Source organism: Aethalodelphis obliquidens, unplaced genomic scaffold (genome assembly GCF_003676395.1).
Source record: "Aethalodelphis obliquidens isolate GAN/ISIS:26980383/991018 unplaced genomic scaffold, ASM367639v1 scaffold3, whole genome shotgun sequence".
Classification (NCBI taxonomy): domain Eukaryota; kingdom Metazoa; phylum Chordata; class Mammalia; order Artiodactyla; family Delphinidae; genus Aethalodelphis; species Aethalodelphis obliquidens.
In genome coordinates this window covers 15,854,939-15,878,080 of record NW_020837947.1, presented here as the reverse complement: position 1 = coordinate 15,878,080, position 23,142 = coordinate 15,854,939, and the positions used below count along the sequence as shown (strand labels likewise).

The 23,142-nt window shown below is 51.5% G+C and overlaps 1 protein-coding gene across 1 annotated transcript in view; it reads right to left on the bottom strand.

The window, feature by feature from the left end:
- Window positions 1-4,183: 4,183 nt before the first annotated feature.
- Window positions 4,184-23,142, bottom strand: part of ZC3H12D (zinc finger CCCH-type containing 12D) — a 34,628-nt gene continuing 15,669 nt past the window's right edge. The window contains exons 3-6 of the mRNA XM_027083693.1: window positions 16,106-16,245; window positions 11,121-11,355; window positions 8,019-8,125; window positions 4,184-6,814 (exon numbers count right to left, since the gene is read on the bottom strand). Coding sequence (XP_026939494.1) covers window positions 6,114-6,814; window positions 8,019-8,125; window positions 11,121-11,355; window positions 16,106-16,245 — 1,183 coding nt within the window. The 3' untranslated portion in view covers window positions 4,184-6,113. The remainder of the gene's footprint in view (window positions 6,815-8,018; window positions 8,126-11,120; window positions 11,356-16,105; window positions 16,246-23,142) is intronic.

Below are 23,142 nucleotides of genomic sequence, written 5' to 3'. Positions count from 1 at the left end.
CAGGTGTGACCCGGGCCCTAGCCCATGAGGACCCTCTTTCAGTTAAATATGCACGCGTGTATGGAAAGAGATCGGGAAGGATCTACACCTTGGTGTTATCAGATGTCAATTCAAGATGCCTGAATTTCCTGAATCTTTGATAACGAATGTGTACTTTTATTATTTTTTTAAAGGCAGCATTGTTTAGCAAGAAATTGTTTTCTTGTTACCACAGTTATTAGCTATAGAAGATTTAGAAACCTACAGAGACCATAAAGGGGAGAGGGCCACCTGTGATCGTAATCCCCCCACCCGGATATATTCTCTTGAACTTCTAGTAAATTTCCTTTGGTTCTTTCCTATAAATATGCATTTTTTACACAAAAAAGAGAGATCATATGGTACATTCTTTTTATAATCTACTTTTCTACTTCATAATGTATGCTCAACATTTTCTATGTCATCAACATCCTCCTCCGATACCATTTCAGTGGCTTACAGTATTCTATTAAGTGGATGTCCCATGCTTCATTTAATTCGTTCCTTCCACTGAGGTTTTCAATCAACAGACACATCTCTCTAAGCCACTGCAGGCAAATTGTCATAGTGCTGTTCTACAAATAGGCCTACCATATGCAGACATTAGGTAGAATTGCATTTTCCTGCCCCTGGGGAGTTAGGTGTCGTCATATCACTTGTTTTGGCCAATGAAACGAGAGCAGTGATGAGCCTGGGAGGAGCTTTAAGCGTCTGTGCCCATCTGAGAGAGGTCTGTGCACGCACAGCCCCAGCCAACCTACAACGGACACAGAGCACAGTGGGGAAACGAGCTCTGGGGTCTTGGCCATTGGGATTAGGGACCGTTTTGTTTCTGTAACGTAACCTCTCTGGCCTCGACTGCCTGGCCTCAGGGCTGATGGAGAGACAAGGTTAAAGACAGAGTCCCAACCCTCCAAGTGCGTGTGGTCTTGTTGGGGACGTCCAGCCTGAATACAAGGAAAAAGTTCAATGATGAGCCGCCAATCACCATTCAGAGCCAGGACGCCGTGGAGCAGACGGGAAACGTCCAGCCCCTGGAAGGACAGCAGGACGCCATCTGAGCAGAAGGTGCTGGGATGGCCGGACAGGCTTTGTGAAGGAAGCATGAAGGCTGGGGAGGTTTGAGGGCAGGGGTGGGGGGCAGGAGGTCAAGGGCGGTGGGAGAGCAAAGGCGTCGTGATCGAGCACAACACAGCGCCCAGAGCACTGCTGAGCAGGTGATTTTGTGTGAAGCAGAGGTTCTGAGCAAATGGGGGCTAAAAACAGAGAAAGAGAAAAGGGCCTGTTTGGGAGAAATCACTGCTGCAAGGAGAGACGTTCCCATTTTTCCTTTGGAGAAAAAATGCCTCCATAACCTGCCTCATCAAGAATGGCATGGGTGAATCTGAACTTCGGAGGTTTAATAGGGCTTGTTGAAGTCAAGCATGCCCTTGATTTGAAGACAAGAGTAAGGTGACTTCAGATAGAGTCAAAACTATTGTGGTTTTCAAATCCTATTTGAGTGATCTCTCCCCACAGCTACAGGTGCTGACCACACTTTCCATCTTATCAGTCAGCCAGTGTCAGTCAGTCAGTCAGCCTGTCAGTGTCTCTCAGTATCAGTCAATCCACCAATCACTGTCTGTCAGTCAGCTAGTCCGCGTCTGTCAGTCAGTCAGCTAGTCAGTAAGTACAGCATTCAGCTGGTTTCTGAGTGCCGCGCCCATTTGCCTCTATCTACCCAGCACCTTTCCTGTTTCTGTCATGGGGATAGGTGTGTCATTCCTCCACGAGCACACACAGGTAATGTTGTTTCCCCAGGAATTCAGAACAAAGTAATTCCCCAGCTGGGTCAGGCCCTCAGCCCCTCATTTTCAGCCTGGCTGCCAGCTGCTAGGCTGAGCGGCCGTGATCCCAAGGCTTCCTGAGGGCATCAGCTCAGAAGTGACTGAAAGGGACCCAGGTCACCTTAGACTCTGGGGAGGCACTTCCTCCCCCGCAGGGGTTTTGGAGGCTTCCCACCTAAGTGCTCATGTGGCCGCAGTCCCAGGACTGGCAAGATGAACACAATGATTACCTCGGGTGCTGTAGCAGCAGGGCCTCCCAACTTCCTCCCACAGAAAGCTCTGCCGTCTGCTGTCTGTGGATGTGACTAAGGTGAAAGTGAATAAACACAGCAGCTCCTTTCTCGGGTGCAGCCAGTGTTGGGGGTGGAGGAGGGTGGGGACGTCCTAAGTCCTGGTGCACAGGGACCTTCCCCAGTGACAGACCCCCTGTGTTCCCCATTTCTTGCTTGTAGAAAAAGCTTTAGTCTCCTAGGCCTTCCCTGAGTTCCAAAGAACAGGCCCAAGCAGTTAATGATTAGAGAAATAAAAAAGCAGAAACAAAGGAAAAGCAGTGAAGCAAAAAAGTAATAATAACCTAAATAATAGTCCAGCCATAAAAGAATCACAAGACTCCGAGTTTCTCCTTGAGGGAGATAGATAAACTTCTGACTCACATTTTTAGTTGTTTTTACAGAAGCCAGGACCCCACCAAGTGAAAACTGCTGACCACAAACATGTAGACCCTAGACTGGTTGGACCAGAAGGTTGATGATTGAGATTACTGAAACATCACACTGTTACCTCACCACTAACCAATCAAAAAACTGTCCATGTACTGTGCAACCCTCAGCCTTGATGTTGACTTTTAAAACCCTTGCCTGAAAGCCACTGGGGAGTTCAGGTCTTTTGAGCACCAGCTGCCCATTCTTCTTGCCTGGCTCCATGCAATAAATGCTGTACTTTCCTTCCCCACAGCCCAGTGTCAGTAGATTGGCTTTGCTGTGCATGGGGCATTTGTTTTGTCTGCCTGGACACTGTACCTGCTTCTTTGAGGGAACCACTCATCATCCCCAACTCCCCACAAACTACCTGGGTTCAGGTGTGAGCTGATAATCAGTGTGCACCTAAGACCCAGTGAACCAATGGTAGAACCTCACAGCAACTGGTTGGGATGGACACGTGATCCAAGCCAGGCCAATCAGAATTCTTCCCAAGATTTTCTGAGGCTGCCTCCTGAGTCCTGGCTACAGAAGGCTATGTGCCTGTCTGCCAACAGAATGGCTTTCACAGTGCAGGGAAAATCTTAAGGGAGAGAATGATCGCACATATAGAAGAAAACAGATGAGAGAGTCCTGACAGGGTTCGAGCCCCTAAATTCAGTCAACCCCACAGCTGCCCCCATCCTGGCCTCCCGCCATTTGGTTTGTAAAAAACCACCTTGCCCGACACAAATGAGCATGCCTGCTGCCCTGTTAGAGCCCCCCCTACGTACATCTGGTACTCACTTGGAAGTGGCCAATCCAGTGTGCAGTTTGCCAATCCCCCCGACTTCCCCTCTTCAGTCTCTTGCATCAGAGGCGGGCACTTAGAGGGCACTCGTTTCAATGCTCAGTTGCCAATGTCTTGAAATTCTTTATCACTTTTGAACAAGGAGCCCTGCTATTTGACTTTACATAGGGCCCCACGAGTTAACTTTGCACAGGGTCCTGGCTCCATGCATTCCCTCATGGTGGGATCTGCGATTCCACTTCGTCGCTCCAGTTCCCAGGGCCCCCTCCCCCATCACCCACTCCTTAATAACCCTTCCACTCAGCCCCCCCCATGCTCTTCTCTCCCACCGGAGGCTTTTTTCCCAGAGGCAGCGAGCCATACCCGTGCCAGCTGGGAGTTGTCTATTTGCTCCCCTTCTGAGCTCTGTAAAATCCTGAGAGCAGGGATTCACTTGACCTGGAACAATGCCGACAACAGGAGTGGCTTCTCTTGCTTCTAGCCCTCAACCCCCAACATTCTGCAACTGTGTCTCAAACCACCTTCCAGAGGCCTCTGAGAAAGCTACACCACATAGCAAACAACAGTCCAGCACGGGGAGCCTCAGATCTGAGTGACGGAGGACTCTGCCTGTGTCCTCGGGTACAGCCTGCTGAACGTCCAGCAAAGGCACGTCCTTGCCTCGGGCTTCGCTGCTTCTCCTGGAAAAGGTGAATTCCAGCCCTCTCCCCGCCTCCCCCAAGGGGGGAATAACACTGAATAAAGCAGCTATAACCTCAGCCTTCACGCCCACAATATTTAACGTGAGAAAACCGCCCTGGGGGGGAAAAGCCAACACAAGGGAAACTGACATACAATTTGACAATGGAGAGTCCAGGTGTGGGTAAAAGTGATTTATTTTTGGAGCACAGTAATAGTTATGCAACTAGGAACATTTCATTCACCCCCATCCCATTCATGTTTTGTGTCACAAAGACATACCAAGACTTTGGAAAGAATTCCAAAGGGGATTACACTGAAATGTGCTGTTTCTTCACTTGTTTTTGTGCTCGTCTTAATCACAGTGCACCAAATAAAACAGCTTTACAGCTTACTCAAACTCAGACTTGTCCTCAAAGGAAGCAGTTTAAACATTTCTAACTGTAAATCAGCAATGCAACGATTCCAAGTCAGGACACAGACCCAAGAGACAAAAGCAGCTCTAACATAAAGCTCGTCTTGTCAAAAGAAAAAAAAAAACCACACCACCATGAGGGGAATCCAATTTGCCTAGAAAGAGTGGGTCTTCTTCAGGACTGCAGTCCCCAAATATTAGGATACAATTGTGGGTGTTGTCTTTGGGAAAAAAAGGTGAGGAAGAGATCTGACCTAAGCCACACTAAGAATCTGGTTTAAAAAGATGAAAGGGCCCACAGGGGACACAAGGTCTCTGTATCTCCAAAGGAAACATTTACCCCACTGAAGGGGGCAGGAGCAGATTCTCTGGGGGGCGCACTGGGCTGCGCCAGCCATGCCCATAGGGAGCGCTCTCCAGTCTGCAGGAGGCTTGCCTGGGTTGGGAGCTGGTTTTCCACTGGGACGTACCTCACACTCTCCTCATGAACACACCAGCCAAGATCTGTGAGCTGGACTCATAACCCTGAGTGAATGGGTGGACGCCACCCAGAGATGCCACGGCCCCGGAGGACTCAGGGCCCGCGTCCTGGCAGCACTGTCTCATCTCTTGTCCTTTGCAAATGAGTGGGCCCCTTCCCCCCAAAATTCAAAGCAGTAGTTAGCTAGGAGAAACAGCCATGGTGAAGGTGGCGAGAAACCTCCATGACCGAGGCTCACCCCAGCTCTGACCAACCCCCCAGAGGTTTCTGAGCAAAAGTCCTGACTCACAGGGCTTGGGCTCAGCTGTGAGGGGTAGCTCAGAAGGCTTGGCCAGTATAGGGCCTGGGCTGGAAACTGCTGTGATGGACGGCTGAAAAACAGGGACGCTTAGCCCTGAGTCAAGGGGCGTGTGTGTGTGTGTGCGTGTGTGTGCCGTGTGCTTGTGTGTGTGGTGTGCGTGTGTGAAGGGTGTGAGGGCCCCGGCCAGATGCCCCTGCCACACCCCCACAGACCAGCACAGCCACGTAATCTCAGAGTGACAAGTGGAGCCCACACGTGGAGGCTAGAACTGGGTTCCCCTCAAGAGGTTAGAAAGAGCTCATGTGAAAACCTCCTGATGCCAACATCTGCACCAGCCAACTGACTACCTATTTCAAACGTGATCTGATGTAATGAAATTCAAGGCCATTCACCAGTTTTCCACCTTTGGCCATGGCCGCCAAGGGCATACAGGCACACCCGTGGCTAACAAAGGAGAGTTTCCCACTTAGCCTGATTACGTGGGGTGTGTCTCTCTTCCACTCCATTTCAGGTGTCACCCACTAAATTGATCTTGGGACCCACCTGTGGCTCCCAGTTGCAGCTGGACCAAAACAGCCCTGGAGTGTTCTGGACAAACCCTTGGAGCCCTAGTGGGCCTTTGCAGTCTTCAGGCACGAGAAACCACTCCCTCTATGGAAGGCAACCTTATTCTGCAGAACACGGACCTCCAGCAGCAGCCCCTGTGTGGTCAGGGAAGGTCACCAAGTGCCACCGTGGGCACCGCAGAGGGTGAGGAAGCTGGCCTCCTCCAGGGGACGGACCATCTTTAAAGGAAAGGGGGCTCCACAGGGTGGGCCAGCCCAGATGCAGGCTGACCACGGCCACCAGCCCGGTGGGGTCGCAAGGCAAGACTGGGACAGCACATGTGGTGGCCTCGATGAGCTCTCAGGGCTTCCCCACGGGCGCACCGGACCTCTGGAATCTCTGGATAAGGAGGATGAGCCTGGCGATGTCGGAGAGCTCGGGGAACAGGGCCATGACGCTGTCCACCTGGTGGGCCGGGAAGGTGCTGCAGAGCACGGTGCGTGCCCTGGCACGCGAGTCCACCTCGGGGGCGGCAGCCTGGGGCACGGACCCCGAAGCCCCCCCGAGGGCGTCTTCATCCCAGCGCGACCCCGCCCAGGCCGAGCGGCCCGGGAGCCAGTCGGCCCCTAGAGGAAGGGCCCACGGGTCGGCGGGCTGCCGGCGCGGGGGGCGCCGGTCACTCTGCGGGGCGCCGGGGCGGTATCCGCCCCGTAGGCCCGGCGGGCTCCGGGGGCTCTGGAGGCCGGGCGGCACTGGCGGGGACGGCGCGGGCCCGGACGCCCCCCAGTCGGGACAGGGCGGCCTGGGCGCGCGGCCGCTGCCGGGGCCCCGAGGGGGCGCGCAGAGGGGCCCCGGGTCGTCGCTGAGGACGAGCCGCGAGAAAACGCCTCCGAGAGTCGCCACGTCGGCCGCCCGCGCGCTCCCCCGCTGCGTCTCCTCGCCGCCCGCGCCCCGCCAGGCCAGCGTTTGCGCGCGGAGCTCATCGGCCACAGCCAGCTGCGCGTGGTGCGGCCTCTCCGGGTGGTAGAACTTGCACTTGATGCCGTAGGTGCATTTCTTGCCTGGAAGGGGCGGGGCAGGGGGAGAGGGCTCCTGGTGAGAGACCTTGGGTGGGGAGGCCCGGTGTGGTCCGGGCAGTGCCCGCCCTGCGCGGCCTTTCTCGTTGGAGATTCCTGCGGGAAGGCCCCCGGGCCTGCTGCAGACTTCTCAGGTTTAGGGCGGGACGAGGTGGGGAGAAGTGCCCTGGGGCGCAGACAGGACGAATGAGGGTGCGGCACCCTACTCCTCGTGGTATTTTCCACTGGACACGGTACCCCAGTGTTACCCACCCAGCGCAGGGGGACTGTTGTCTGGAAGTTCCCATGACCAGGGACTGAGACCAAATCTCTGGATCCAATGACCTTCAGCCTCCACTTCCCCAGAGACACTGGATCCGGCCAACCTAGTGGCCGGGGGGGGGGGGGGGGGCGGGTGTTGGGAGTGGGTGCTCATGACATAGGATTGTGCCTCCAGTGCTGACTCAGTTTACCCTATTGTCCACATCCCTTGTACTAATCATTGCCCTTCCCTTACATACTGTTTTAACAGAGGTGATCAAATAATTTATCATCCAAACCAGGGCCCTTCTGACAGTGGAAGGGAACAGGATGGGCCACCTCAACGTGTGTGTGTGTGTGTGTGTGTGTGTGTGTGTGTGTGTGTGTGTGTGTGAGATCACCTTAATTCTAACAAGAAATGACTCTGAGTATCACTTACAGCATCTTAAACTTCTATAGGCACAAAAAACGAGACATTAAATAACTTGCCCAAAGCAAGCTAATGAAAGAGCTGGCTAGAAAGCTAGTGTCCCTGGAGGGCTCTGGGAGAGAATCCTTAATTCTTAATGGATCGCACCAACCAGAGTCCCTAAGGGTAGGTACGGGTTTAGGTGAGACTGTGGGGCAGGATGTGGGCACAAGGTGCCAGGGGAGGGACTGAGAAAGGAGAGCGTGGGGTGCACACAGCGTCCCTGCTCCCTGGATATGACTTTGCTCTGTGTGTGGCCCCTTCATCCAGCCCTCACAAACTGCATGCAACAGGGGTCCAGGATGGCAGTTCACCATTACAATAACCCTGTCTGGAACCTGCCGTCCAGAGAGGGTAAGTTACCTCCCCAGCGTCACACAGCTGATTAAGGGCAGAAGCCGGGCTAGAACCCAGGCTGCGGACCACCCAGCCAGCGCTTCTGACCTGAACAGGGCCCACAAGGCGTGGGGCGCTACCCACCATAGGGGCAGTGTTGCCAGGACGGCTCTGGGGGCTTTGGCTTCCTGCTCAGGAAGTTGCTCAGGGTGGGTCCCCGACGGCCCAGGGGGTCATCAGGAGGCATGAACCTGGAAGACAAGCACAGGGGAGTGACTGCGAGGCCCACAGAGACCCGCCGCGGGCAGCACCAGGGCTCTTGCCGTCCAGGACTCTTTCTCCCACCCAGGGGTTGTCACAGCGTGTTAGAGCAGCACAGCCTTCCTCAACACTGACCCGCACAGAGCACAGCGCTGACAGATCCCAGGACAGCAGCCCCTGGGCCTTGTCCAAGTTTTTCTCCTGCTGAGTCAGCAATGCCAGAATCACTTAGCAACTCCTGGAAACATGCAGGCTCCGGGCTTCACACCAGACCTGCTTAATCAGAACCTCAAGTTGTTCAGGAATCTGCATTTTAACAACTTCCCAGATCATTTTTATCCACTAAAGTTGAAGCATAACTGCACTAGGGCCTAGTCTGAAAGCGACTCTAAGCTGCATTCCAATGTCCCCAACAGAAGGCTGGAGACCTCCGGGGGGCCCGGGGGACTCTCTGGTCCTGGGAGCTCCATTTCTCCTGTGTTGCCCCCACAGCTCTGGGCCTCTCAGGTTGGGGATGAAAATTAACAGAGTTCAAAACGCCAGCTGGTGGGTCAGCGAAGAAGCGGATCCGGGGGCTGCCTGCACACAGGTGCGGCGGCACACGCAGCCCCAGGGCTCAGCGCAGGCTCCCCCCCTCCTCTGCAAACCATGGGCGGGGGTCACTTTGTCACTCTCTGACACCACCCTGCCCCCCGCCTGCCCCTTCCCTTCCCTGGCTTTGGTCTGAGGAGGAAGGGAATGCATCCTCGATGCCCGCAGCTCAAAAGGGAAAACAACTTTCCTCAGAAGGGAAACTCCCTGGTTCAGCACGATCCACTTTTCCTACGAACATACTGTCGTTCCCAGGAGGCGCTTCCAGGTCACACAGAGGTTCCACTGGAGAGGGAGTGGATTCTGATCGGGGGCTTGTAGTTACGGGCTGCTTTCCCCCTTAGTGTCAAGGGTCACGCTGGGGTCCCACCGTGCAGACCACATCCCCCAGGCCGGCCCCCAGCTGGGTGATCCCTGGTCCCGGGTAGCCTGCGTGGCTCAGATCCCAGCTACACAGCCGGCTTCTCAGAGTTGGGCCCTGACCAAGAATCCAGGGAGCCACCCAGTGCAGTTATTAAAAGTTCCCAAAGGCGTCACCTCCTGCTCTTTCCCGGGCCTCACAGCCGGGAGCTGGGCCAGGAGGGCCCTATGGACGTGCCCTGGGCACGGGGCGAGCGTCCTTGCCCACAGGCAGGCGGCAGGCTCTGCCCTCTGGCAGTCGGGGGACCTTCGGGCAGGCCCTGAGCAGAGGCCAGTGTGTCAAGAGGACTTGGCCTGGACCCCAGGCTGTCACCAGGTCAGAGGCAGCCATGATCCACCAGAACTCAGTGAAGATTTTCGGGATCCGATGGTGCCAGCCTTGCCAGCTTCCTCCGGGCCTGAGCCAGAGAGAGGAAGCCTCCAGCCTCCTGAACGTGGAAATGACCGTGGGGGATACTGCGGAGCAGCTGCTGTGACCGTCCGCCCTGGGGCGTAGGAGGGTACCTCTGCCTCCTTGGCTGTGGGTACGCCCTGGAGGCACATGTCCTGGCCTGGCCTGAGAATAACCTCTACCACCAGGGGTACATACAGTCCCCTCTGGTCCTCACGATCGTCTCAGAGGTAAGTGTGACCAATCCCAGGGCAGATGATTCAAGGTGAAGAACATTCAGCCCAGGGAGGTTGAGAGCCTTCCTCACCACACACAGCCAGTAAGTGGCAGAACCTCAGTTTGAAACCTCATCTGCTGCTTCCAGAGCCCTAGCCCTTTCCACCACACACACAGCCCCGCAGGCTCCAGGTCAGGAGCTGGTCTGCCGTGTGCAGGTGGCCTGATATAGCGGCCACGTGGCCTCTGTCTCCCCATCTTCCCTACCCAAGGGCTGCAGCCATTTACACTCACTCACTCAGTAATCTACAACTAGTCACTGGGTGCCTATGATGCACCAGGCTGGCTGGAGCTGTGGCACATAAGACACATACAGTCCCTGCCCTCACGGAGTTGGGGAGCTTGTCCCAAACCACATTCCTACAAGCCAGTGAGAGAGCCCAGAATGAGGACCGAGCTACCATGCCTGGAACAGAAATCGGAATGGGAGTGACGTCCCAGCCTGCTGTGCCCTCCCATCTTGTCCTACCCTGTGACCAGGCCCACCTTGCCAGGCTCTTCAGCATGCCCCAGGACACCTGCAGTGGACCAGCCATCACACCCTGCCCACCTCAGCCCGGTCTAGGGGCTCACCCAGCACCTGCTAACTGGTCTGTGCTTTGTGGACCAGCCATCACACCCTGCCCACCTCAGCCCCGTCTAGGGACTCACCCAGCACCTGCTAACTGGTCACCCAGCACCTGCTAACTGGTCTGTGCTTTGTGACCCTGACTTCGTCCTCCCTTCGCTGTAGCTGGTTGGTCCAGGGGGGACCTGACCCAGGAGAAACACCCTAGGGGACAGATGAACCAACCAGATTCTCTTGAAAGTGTCAACCAAGACGTATTAAGACAGAGACGGTTCCAAGATCTTTACAGCCCCGAAGAAAAGGTGATGGTGCCCACTCCCATCCGGAATTCAAAACTTTGAAAAAAACAGAAGCATAAAAGAAGTGAAAGGGAGTGCAACAAAGTTCAGATTCACCCCATGATGACAGTTCCAGTGCTCTTATTTGAAATGTTAAATTCTTCAAAAATAAAAAAAAAAGAACGGTCCCCCCAAGGCCATGCGTCAGGCAACTGGGTGCTGGCTCAGCTGGATGGGCGTGGGAACAGAAAGGTCACAGGACAGATGGGACAAGACAGCCCCGTGGGGGAAATCTGGTCACGAAAGAGAGGAGGCAGAGAGGGCCAACAGAGAGATGTGCGGCGGGGAAGGGGCGCGGGCAGCCCGGGGCAGGGGGTTCTGAGCCCGGGACTAAGCCCCGCGGGGGCCCTTGTCACCGCCCCGCCCCCTACCCGCCCCGGGACCCCACGGGCCACACGCACCGGTCGTTGACGAAGGAGAACATGAGCAGCCTCTGCTCGATGAACCACTTCCACTCGGGGTTCTCGCTCTGCAGGTCGCGGTAGTTGTCGTTGGAGACGATGACCCCGTCCTGCTCGTAGGCCACCTTCACGATGTAGCGGTCGTCGTAGCAGACCACGCGCTTGCCGCTCACCTTGCGGGACGGCGTGTACACCAGCACCGCCTGCCTCTCCAGCTCCTCCAGCACGTGCTGCTCTGGGGGCCACAGGGCGGGGACCGCATGAGGCGCTTTCTCGGAGGGGCTCTCCACCCCCAGAGCCGTCCTAAACTCCGGAGCGGCTCCGGCAGCTCAGGGCTCCTCTCTGATCAGCTCGCCCCTCCCACCTGTCCCCGCCTCCCTCCCCCTACTCCCCCTTCCCCTAGACCCCTCCCCCCTCTCCCCCTCCCCCTCTCCCCTATGGCCCAGCCTAGCAGGCGAAGAGCAGGGAGGTCTCGAGAGGAATTTGCCAGCAGCCTGAGGTCAAGTGGGCTTTTGGCTTCTGTCCTGCCTGCGTCGTGACGGGAGCCCTGAGGATGGTGCCCAGCCAGGGAGACACACTTTGGAAGGAAGAGTGAAGCCACAGCTCTTGTCGTTGTGATGGTTACCTGCCCCGTGCCCCTCCCACGGTAGACACAGAGGCCTTCTTCTGGAGAAAGACATCCCTATTTTAACTAGAATCCCGGCACTTAGGAATTACCAGGAGCCCTGCATCCACCTGGAAGAGTGCTGCCGGGGCCCTTAGCGGAGAACCACTGCCCCCTCTCCCATGACACAGGAGTCTGCTGGGGCACCTTCAGGACGGAGCAGCCCACAACTGACAGCTCTGAGGGACACAAGAATGTCACGCAGAGAGGCCGGGATTAGGAATCTGCAGCCTACATTCCGCTCTTAGTTCCAGCTCTCGGGTTTTTCACCCCTCTCTGAACATCGGGTTTTGCACTTATAAGATGAGGAAGATGACTCCTGCACCTGCCTCCCAGCATCTGTGGGACGACTGGACCAGCGCATGTGGGGCGAGCCCCCAAGAAGCCAGGGAGGAGGGAGTGTGTCCCGGGAGCTGCAGACGTTACAAGGTCTCTTAGCAGGAGCTAAAATCCGCATCTCTGGACGGCCTACTCTTTGATCTGAGTTTTGCCTTCGGAGACAAAAGAAATCCCTTCCACACGAAACAGTTACTCCGCATGTGGAAGATTATTAGCATATTCGTCCCCCATGTCTCAGTCCTTCCCTATATGACATGGTTCCCAGACTTTTCAAAAGTGCATAATGCATGTATGGTACAAAGAATAATTTCTTTTCAATGCCGTGTGTGTGGTGATCTTTTTTTTTTTTTTTTTTTGCGGTACGCGGGCCTCTCACTGTTGTGGCCTCTCCCCTTGCGGAGCACAGGCTCCGGACGCGCAAGCTCAGCGGCCATGGCTCACCGGCCCAGCTGCTCCGCGGCACGTGGGATCCTCCCGGACCGGGTCACGAACCCGCGTCCCCTGCATCGGCAGGCGGACTCTCAACCACTGCGCCACCAGGGAAGCCCTGATCATTTTGTAATGTATAAAAATATCGAATTGAGACAGGAAGGAAGGCGGAAGGACACAACTATTGAAAGAATGACACAACCATTAAGAAGAACGGGATGCAACAAAAACTGGTTAGAACCTACTAGGCGCAACATGGCAGAAGATTAGACTTCCCTAGACCTTGAGCCTCATTATACCCTTATTGTAATGCATTAACTAAATGACACTATGACAGGCACCATGACAGTTTCAAGGCTAGCCATAAAAGGCCAAAAAGTAGGGGTGCCCCAATTCCTAGAAACCCCTGCCCCTTCTCCAAGACAGTTAGAATATTCCCCCCACTCATTAGCCCAGCCCATTAAAAACTAACCACTGCATATCGCAGGGCCGGCTCTCACCCTCTGAGATGGCCCACACTCTGTCTATGGAGTGTCTAGCTCTCTAAATAAACCTGCTTTCACTTTACTATGGTTCACTCTAGAATTCTTTCCTGCCCAAAGCCAAGGACCCTCACTTGGTCGTCTGTCCCAAGGACTCACTCAAGACCTCAGACATGACTATCCTCTTGTGCCCCATTTTTCCTGCAACAGAATCACTACGTTGTACATCTGAAATTAATACAATACTGTAAGTCAATTATACTTCAATTTAAAACTACAGTTCATTAGTTAAATGCCATGTGTGCGGTACTCCCTTTGAGAAATAGAACACGGCCCATGCTTTGAAGTCCCCACTGCCCCTCAAAGTTTGCATCTCCCTCCACTCCCTTTAAGATAACCCAATTTTGAGAACTTTGTGTTTATAATTCCCTTGCTTTTATTTTTTTAAATGCATATCTATGTACCCTTCAAAAGGACAATTTCCAATGTGATTATGAGCCTCCAGACTTCACACAAATGGAATCACCTCGCACATATTCTTGGGCGACTTCTTTCCGCATTGAACATTGTGTGCCTGAGGTCTGGCCATGTCATGACTGTCAGTTTTGCACAGAAGTCTCCTGGTACAGAAGGACAAGGGTTCCTCTAGGGTCTGTCTTAAGGAGTGATATTGCTGAGTTGTAGGGAAAGGCACTTTACAAGGTAACGCTGCGTTATTTTCCAAAGTAGTTATATCAAGTTACTACCCAACACAGCGTCTAAGGCAACCTTGCCAGCACTTGGCATTTACAGGTTTTTTAAATTTTTCCCAGTCTGGTGGGTGAAACGTGGCCTCTTGCTGTGATTTTATTTTGCATTTCTCTGGTTACTAATACAACTGAGCATCGCTTCATATGTTTATTGGCCGTTTGTGTTTTCTCTTCTGTCAAAGGCCTATTCATGCCTTAGCACATTTTTCTACATATTTGTCCTTTGTCTTGGTCTTATTAGTTTGGATAAGTTCCCTATAGATTCCAACAGGAATCCTTCATCAGGGATATGTGATATATGGCCTCTCCCAGGTTGAGGCTTGTCTTTTCGTTTTCTTGTTTTTGTGGTATTTGCTAATGAACAGAAGCTTTTATTGTAATGTAGGCAAATTTATGACTCTTTCCGCTGTCTCTCTGCATTTGTTGTGGCTTGTTTAAAAATTCTTCCCTACTCCAAAGCGAATTCCCTACTCTTTATCCATTATGTATCGCACAATATATATTGCACAATATTGCACAGCTGTTGAAAGACACCATTCTCCATGTTCAGACCATAAAGAATAATCTGGGACAACTGGTCCATGATGAACACAGGTGTTCATCCCCCCTCCTTCTCATAATCCCATTGAAAGAGAAGGGAAGCAGTACAGAAGGGGTAGGGAATCCATCAGCACATTAAAAATGGGCTTGGGGACAGCAGCAAACCCAGGATTTTGACAAATTTTAGGAAGACAGAAAGCAGGTAGGATCAGAAACTTCCCTGGTGGTCCAGTGGTTAAGACTCCATGCTTCCAATGCAGGGGGTTTGGGTTTGATCCCTGGTCAGTGAACTAAGATCCCACATGCCACGTGGCAAAAAAAAAAAGAAAGAAAGAAAGAAAGGAAGCAAGCAGGTAGGATCATATTGATCCTACAGTACAAAGGGAACCACAGCCCAGATGTGCATGGAGGCTGAAGAGGAGGTAGAGCCCGTTCCCTGCAAAGTCCCAGCGCTCTCCAGCAGGAGTGGCGAGTCAGCAGAAGTCGGATTATTAACTGAAAGGCTACCATGGGGCAGCTGCATCCACCCTTTCTGGTCCCTATCACTGTATGGAAAGTGAAGATATAACTAGGAAGGAGGAGGTTCCCATGTGGCCTTTGACCTCCTAAAGTAAGACCATCATCCTCGTGGCACTGGAATGTGTGGTGGGCAGAGGTGTCCAGCTGCCTGCCTGCTCTGCGCAGGGTGTGCTGAAGTGAACTCTCCTGCTCAGCACATTCAATGGTCAGTCCTACCTTTTAGGGAAAGATCCAAATACCAGGAGAGGAAGCCCACGGCAACTGCACAGGTATGTATTTAACCAATCTGGTTCTTTTTTCATAAGTAAACACTGACAAGCAAAGGATCACCAGACTTTTGAGAAGAAGATTTAACAGCACAAAGAGAGAGAAAGAGAGAGATGAACAAACAGAACTGACCCCAGAAAAAATAAATAAGATTCATGGAACTTCAGAGAACTTTTTTAAAGTCTGTATTAGTATAGAAATAGTCAAGAAGATACCGTATCTGTAAAACAAGAATAGCGTTTTACTTAAAAAACAGAATCCGAAAGAGAAGAAGCAGCAACTGGTAACCACTGACAGAACTGAAAACAAAACCAGCAACTTTTGGTTAAAAGGCTGGAAGAAGAAGTCAATGAAACCTGCCAGGATCACGAAGAGGTCGGTCCCAACATGGCGGACTTGGCTGACATGATATCAGCAGTGGCTCAGCATGTGACTTCTTATAAGAAAGTCAAACAAACAAAACACCCTGTTTATTTAAACCACCTGTTCTATTGTTTGTAGCTGAAAATATTCCTAGCTGATATAAGAATTAAAAATAAAGAATTCCCTGGGTCTCGTTTCCCTTTGTTTTTTTTTTTTTAAATGAAGAGATTGAACTAGATATTCAGTTAATAAATATCACTGGACCAAACGGATGCCTCTTTCAGTTCCTGTATTCTACTAGGGGTGGGATGCAGACCCAATCTTTCTGCAGAGTGTTAAAAGTTATAAGATTCTATTATTTTTGGAACTTAATCTTTCACACTAAAAGAGTAAATACTTTGTTCATTTATCAACAACTATTTATTGGGCACCTGCTATATGCCAGCTGTTACGCTAGGTGACAGGGCTCCGGCAGGGCACACTCATGGTCAGTGCTTTCATGGAGCTTATAGTCCAGTGAGGAAGACAGACATCATCAAACAAGCGGTAAGCAGATAACTGACTGTGATTTTCAGAAGTACTGTGGAGGAAAGGTGTATAGTCCCTCTTGAGAATGTACCTGCTCCAGCATACCTCTAATCGGGGTATCAGATCTTGGTGGTTCTTTCCTCCAGGAGGGGACAAAAACTTTGATGTAGGTGTGTCCTCTGTCCCTGAACCAGTCCACAGCCAGCTGGATTCCCCGGCAAGAGAAGGCTTCTTTATTTCCATGACTACAATGAGAAAACAAAGACATCTGCAGAGAAACAGGAAGGGTTCCTCAAGAGTGACTTTTCCTGGGAATAGCCTGGATCATAGTCTCATAATCAAAGGGAATCAGGCAAATCTGCATTTTGAAAATAGGTCATTCTTTGCACAAAATATGTCCCTTAATTGGAACCAATTAGCTTGTGATAATATGTAGAGGGTCTCCGGCTCCAAGGGGAGTGCATTCCAAGGATTAATAGACAAGATCCTCTTATTAACTGAAGCTAATATGGATCAAGAGAGGGTTGTCAGGGCTTCCCTGGTGGCGCAGTGGTTGAGAGTCCACCTGCCGATGCAGGGGACACAGGTTCGTGCCCTGGTCCGGGAAGATCCCACATGCCGTGGAGCGGCTGGGTCCATGAGCCATGGCCGCTGAGCCTGCGCGTCCGGAGCCTGTGCTCCACAACGGGAGAGGCCACAACAGTGAGAGGCCCACGTACCGCAAAAAAAAAAAAAGAGAGGGTTGTCCATGTGATATTGGTCTTCCCAAGTCCAAGTAAGGATGCCAATGTGCCCCACAAATTCCACTGTAATCATCATCAATGGAGACAGGAAGGAGAGAGTAGTGTGAGAGGAGACTCAAGACCAGGCAGGGGGACTTCCCTGGTGGTCCTGTGGCTAAGACTCCGTGCTCCCAATGCAGGGGGCCCAGGTTCGATCCCTAGTCAGGGAACTGGATCCCACATGCTGCAACTGAAGATCCCGCATGTCGCAACGAAGATCTCGCGTGCCGCAACTAAGAGCCAGAGCAGCCAAATACATAAATAGAATAAATTAAAAAAGAAAAAGACCAGGCAGGGTCTTAGGAGCTAGAAGATCTGTCTACTCCTAAGAAGCAAGAGAAGCTGTAGAAAGATTTTAGGATTTTAAGACTGGGGGTATATGTGATGTGATGAGATGTGATCTGATGTATGTTTCAAAGAGTTCAACCTGGCAGCACAGAGGACAATAAGTTGGAAGGATCCAGAGTAGGGGGGGATACCAGTGAAGAAGCAGCTGTAGTCATCAAAGCAAAACCTGATGGTGACCTGGACCCAGCTGGTGGTGGTGAAGAGTAGGTGAACCTGAGAGATAGTATCTCCAGAATGTGGTGATTGACTGGGTACAGGGGTGATAGGGAAAAAGGCACTGAGGAGACCTCTGACTTGTATAAGGGGATGGAGGGCTCCCTGAGACAGATCCTGTTTGGGAGGAAGACAGGATTTAGAGAAAACAATCCTGAGTTTGGTCGTGGACACATGGAGACTTGGGAGGAGCCTTGGTGACCTCTAAGTGGAAATATTAAATAAACAGCTAGGGTTCAGAAGAGAGGTCTGGGCGATAAAACATGTGAGTCATCGTTTAAGCACCAGTTGGAGCCACCGCGTGGAGAGAATTGCCTGGACAGAGAGTGAGCATCAGGGGCTGGACCTGGAGGAGCCCTGGAGCCGAGCAGCTGGTTGCAGGTAGAGCAGGACAACCAAGGGAAGAAACAAAGGCATCTCTCAGAAGAGAAGGGGGGTGCTTCCCTGGTGGTGCAGTGGTTGAGAGTCCGCCTGCCGATGCAGGGGACATGGGTTCGTGCCCCGGTCCGGGAAGATCCCACGTGCCGTGGAGCGGCTGGGCCCGTGAGCCATGGCCGCTGAGCCTGCGCATCCGGAGCCTGTGCTCCGCAACGGGAGAGGCCACAGTAGTGAGAGGCCCGCGTACCGCAAAAAAAAAAAGAAGAGAAGGGGGTAAAGCAGAAGAGGCTGCACCGTGGAAGCCTCGGGAGGAAGGCAGCCAAATGCTGCTCTGAGGGGCCAGTGAAGCCTGAAGACACCCCTCAGACTTCATGAGTGGAGGTCAGCGGCATTTTGCTGGAGAGGGAGACAGGTACATAGATTTGAGATACTGAGAATGCAGACTCATTGGGACTCGGCCATGGCCTGGCCTCAAGACTAGCTCACCCCCTGCTCACAACTTCCACCCAGCCACCGGCACTCCCTCAGCCCTTTGTCCTGACCATGCGTCTCCCTTCACTCCCATCACAGGGCCTTTGCACCAACTATTTCCACTCCTCTCAGCCCAGCCCATTCCTCCTTTGGCTTCATCGTCACTTCCTCAGGAAAAGCATCCCCTCGCCTCTAAATTCCGTCAGATTCCCCTGTTAGGAGTCCTCACAGCACCATCCTTGTCCTTCCTGGCACTTATCACAGTTGGACATGCACACTCCCCCACGGGAAAAATTGGGCCTCCCCCTTTCTAGAGCATAGGTTCCTGTTGCTGCCCGTCATTCCCAGCACCTAGCATGGTGGTGCCTGATAATTGGTAAGGGCTCAACAAAAACATGCTGAAGAAATGAATGACTGAGAAGAAACAGGTCTTATGAGCAGCCGGAAGAGAAGCAGCCCAGGCACAGGGAAGGGTTGGCTGGAAGGACCCTGGTGCAGGAAAGGCTTGCATGTCTAGGGACTGAAAAGAGGACAGTGCGGCTGCAACCCATGGAGCAGGCGAAGGGGAGGTGGGAGGGGCAGGGCTGGGTGCTTAGAGAGCCAAGGGTCCCCATGGCCCTCGCATTCTCTCCACGTCCAGGCAAGGCCAACACATCAGATCTTCACATTTGTGCTTTCTCTTGTGCGTGGCTTCTTCCACTACTTTCTCAGAGAGGATTAGGATAGGTTCAGGTTTATAAAGTAAAAAAGGGAGTCTTAGAAATGCTAATCAGGGGCTTCCCTGGTGGCGCAGTGGTTGAGAATCTGCCTGCCAATGCAGGGGACACGGGTTCGAGCCCTGGTCTGGGAGGATCCCACATGCCACGGAGCAACTGGGCCCGTGAGCCACAATTACGGAGTCTGCGCGTCTGGAGCCTGTGCTCTGCAACAGGAGAGGCCGCGACAGTGAGAGGCCCGCGCACTGCGATGAAGAGTGGCCCCCGCTTGCCACAACTAGAGAAAGCCTGTGCACAGAAACGAAGACCAACACAGCCATAAATAAATAAAATTAAAAGAAAACATCATGAAGTCTTAGTATATGACACCATATGGTAAGAAGTCATTAATTCTTTAAAAAAAAAAAAAGAAATGCTAATCAATGGTGTTAGAAGTTGGGCTTTGTGGAGATTCAAGAGAACTCTAGATTCCTGTAGCTCCAGTGACGTATCAGGAACCAGGCCTCACCCCCCTAGATATGTAGGGTCTTCCAGCTTAGAGAAAATAGCCCTTTGGCCGTTGTCGCTGAGCTGTGAGGCTTATGCAAACAGTAAGGAGAAAATATCAACAGGGGGACTTCCCTGGTGGCACAGTGGTTAAGAATCCGCCTGCCAGGGCAGGAATAAAGACACAGTTGTAGAGAATGGATTTGAGGACATGGGGAGGGGGAAGGGAAGCTGGGACAAAGTGAGAGAGTGGCATGGACATATATACACTACCAAATGTAAAACAGATAGCTAGTGGGAAGCAGCTGCATAGCACAGGGAGATCAGCTCAGTGCTTTGTGACCACCTAGAGGGGTGGGATAGAGGGTGGGAGGGAGACGCAAGAGGGAGGAGATATGGGGATATATGTATATGTATAGCTGATTCACTTTGTTATACAGCAGAACCTAACACACCATTGTAAAGCAATTATACTCCAATAAAGATGTTTAAAAACAAGAGTTTGTAGTAAATGTAATTTCATCATGTAGAATTACATTATCTACTTAATCCATTATTACTGAACATTTACATTATTCCCAGTCTTTTGCCATCATAAATAATGACATAGTTAACATCTTTGTGCATAAAACTCTACTTGTATTTCAAAATTATGTCGTGAGGATAGATTCCCTCAAATTAGAATTACTAGGTCAAAGAACACGAGTACTTTTATTAAGGGTGTTGACACATATTGCTAAATTATCTTACGGAGAGATTGTACCAATTCACGTTCCCACCAGTGGTGTATTAGAGTACTGCGTCATTTCAACAGTTTGGTAATTTTATTGGCAAATAACGAAATCTTGCTTTAATTTGCATTTTTGGATTACTGATGAGATTGAACGTTAAAAAAAATATGTTCATTAGCTATTGTTTTTTCTCTGTGAATTTTCTATTCATGTTCTTTGCTTATTTTTCTATTGCATATATTTGGGGATGTCTGTTTTTTCTTTTACTTGTAAAAACATTTACCTATTAACGATATTAAGCTTTTGTCATATTATTGCCAATGTTTTTTCTAGTTTTGTTGGACATGTAATTTTACAATTCTTGATATGTAGAAGTTTCAGATTTTTACATATTTAAGTGTACCAATCTTTTTCTTTGCAGTTTTTTTTTAACTGATCTTAGAACATTATTACTGATTCAAGGATATGATAAATAATCAACTTTGTTTTCTTTAGTTTTATGACTTTTTCATACTTATCTTTTTAGTATTTTAGAATTTGTTTTGTGGTAGAATGTAACATGCAGCTCTACGCAATTTTTCTCTTTCAAAGTAGATAGTTGGATGCTGTACACAATTGATTGAATAACCCAATTTCTTTCCCATTGAGAAAGGTGGCCCTTTCTTCATCTTATATTACTTTCTTATGTAGTCAAGGGTCTATTTCTCCAATGGTTTGTGGTTTTTGTTCTCAAGTACAAACAATACATTGTTTTAATTATCAGCAATAATACTACTTTTATATCTTCTTTTCCTACAGTTAATACCCCTTATTTCTAATTCAGTATTTTTAGTTAGACTAGGATTTTTTTTTAGAAGAGTGTCTAATAAAAATGGTAATAGTAAAAAAAACCCACAAAAAATAAAAGAATCCACCTGCCAATGCAGGTGACACAGGTTCGATCCCTGGCTCAGGAAGATCCCACATGCCGCGGAGCAACTAAGCCCACGTACCACAGCTACTGAGCCTGCGCTCTAGAGCCCACAAGCCACAACTACTGAAGCCCACGTGCCACAACTACTGAAGCCCGTGCGCCTATAGCCCGTGTTCCACAACAAGAGAAGCCACCGCTGAGAAGCCCGCGCACCGCAACAAAGAGCAGGCCCCACTCTCCGCAGCTAGAGAAAGCCCACGTGCAGCAACGAAGACACAACACAGACAAAAACAAAAACAAACAAATAAATAAATTTATTAAAAAAAAATCAATGGGGCCGTCTGTGGTAAAAAGGAAGAGGAAATGGAAAGCTAGTCCCTTCGGCCCCAGCAGAAGTTGCAAAACAAGGAGAAGGAGGGAGAATGAGGGGCCACTCACAGCGTCCTTACCCTGCCCCCCAGGCCTGCCCCACTCGCTGAGCCATGAGGGGACAGGAGGGCTGGCGACACCGCGATGGATGTGAACAGGAGGCTGAAGGCTTGTCTCTCAGCACAGCCTGGGTCTATCGCAAGCCTCTCAGAGAAATCGTGGTTTGAGTGGGTGCAGCCTCCCGCAGGGCTGCAGAGCTGCCGTGGAGGAAAGTGGCGAATAGGTGAACCGGAAGCGACACCCCTGGATCCCTTGCTTCCCCAGGCCTGGAGGATTTCACGCAGCCTGGGAATGGACAGCACTTTAAGCCAGCATGGTTCCCCAAAAGGACAAATGGGACCGATAACCCTCTCTGTTGACCATTCCGGAAGCCAGGCCAGCCCATTGCTCTGCAGAGGAGCCCGGTGACTGTCCCAGACCCCTCTGCCAGACAACACCAGGTCTCAAAAGCCTCCAGACGCCATTTGGGAGAGGGGCAGGGGAAGGGAGAGGAAACACGAAGCCTGAGTCCTCCAGAAGACAGAAGACACTGAGCTATCACAGACGGGCAAGTGTAAAGATTGCTCCTTCCCGCTACCTAGAAGGTGGCGAAGAGATTTCATCTATCATAGAAAACAAGGTCTGTGTTCTGTGCACACTGCAGCAGTGATGTGAACATCGGATGATACCCACACTCCCACCCCGCCCCCAAGCATACGTATCTCTTGGCCGCAGCAAAGTGCCCACAGTCCATTCTCAAGAAAACATATTGTTGCCACAATTCTTTTAAAATTTGTTTCTCTGGCATGCCATGTGGCATGCGGGTTGCAGGATCTTAGTTCCCCGACCAGGGATAGAACCCGGGCCCCCTGCATTGCGAGCATGGAGTCTTAACCACTGGACCACCAGGGAAGTCCCTAAAATTTGTTTCTTGATTGCTCTCTTTTCTGTGACTACCTATCTGTCTTTAACTGTTCAAAAGCCAAATTTCCATCCCTGATGCCTTTGATGGGTGTGTGACTTGGGACGGGGGTTGGGAGGTATAAATCTCACACCCATCAGAGGTGTCAGGCACCCCATCCCTGTGAGTGGGCAATGGGGAGCAGGGTGACGAGTTCCAGCGACTCTGGAGGCAGGTGGAGGGGAGGCAGTTGGAGGTGCAGAGATTCAGGAAAAGAAGAGCTGAGGAATGGGGCCACCATCAGCTTCATGCAGCAGAAACTGGCCCCACGGCCTCTCTGATACAGGACTCCAAGATGGCAGACCCCAACCAAGAGGCTCCAAAGGACAGATACGTACCCCCCAGACCAGTGGAAGATGGAGGGAGTGTACATCTTCCCATCAGTGTGGCCAGTATCTTCCCTCTCTCCCTCAGAGGTACCCTCTCTTCCAGCCTGAATTCCAGGCACAAGGAGGTTGGGGACTGGCCCTGAGAACCCCTAAGTTGGTCTCTCTGGAATGGAGGATTTTTCATTCAGGTCCACCGTTTTGCACACACTCTACCCCAGCCTCATGAGCCTTCTGGTCTCTAGAAATGTGAAGATTATCTATGTTCAGTCCTTGCCATGTCTTTTTTTACCAACCTCAAAACCCCATCATGGCTGCCCTAGTCCTGGCCACAGAAAGCTCTGAGCAATGGCAGGGTTGATGCCACAAGCAGGGGTCACCTCCTCACCACGTGGGGCTCTGTTTCTAG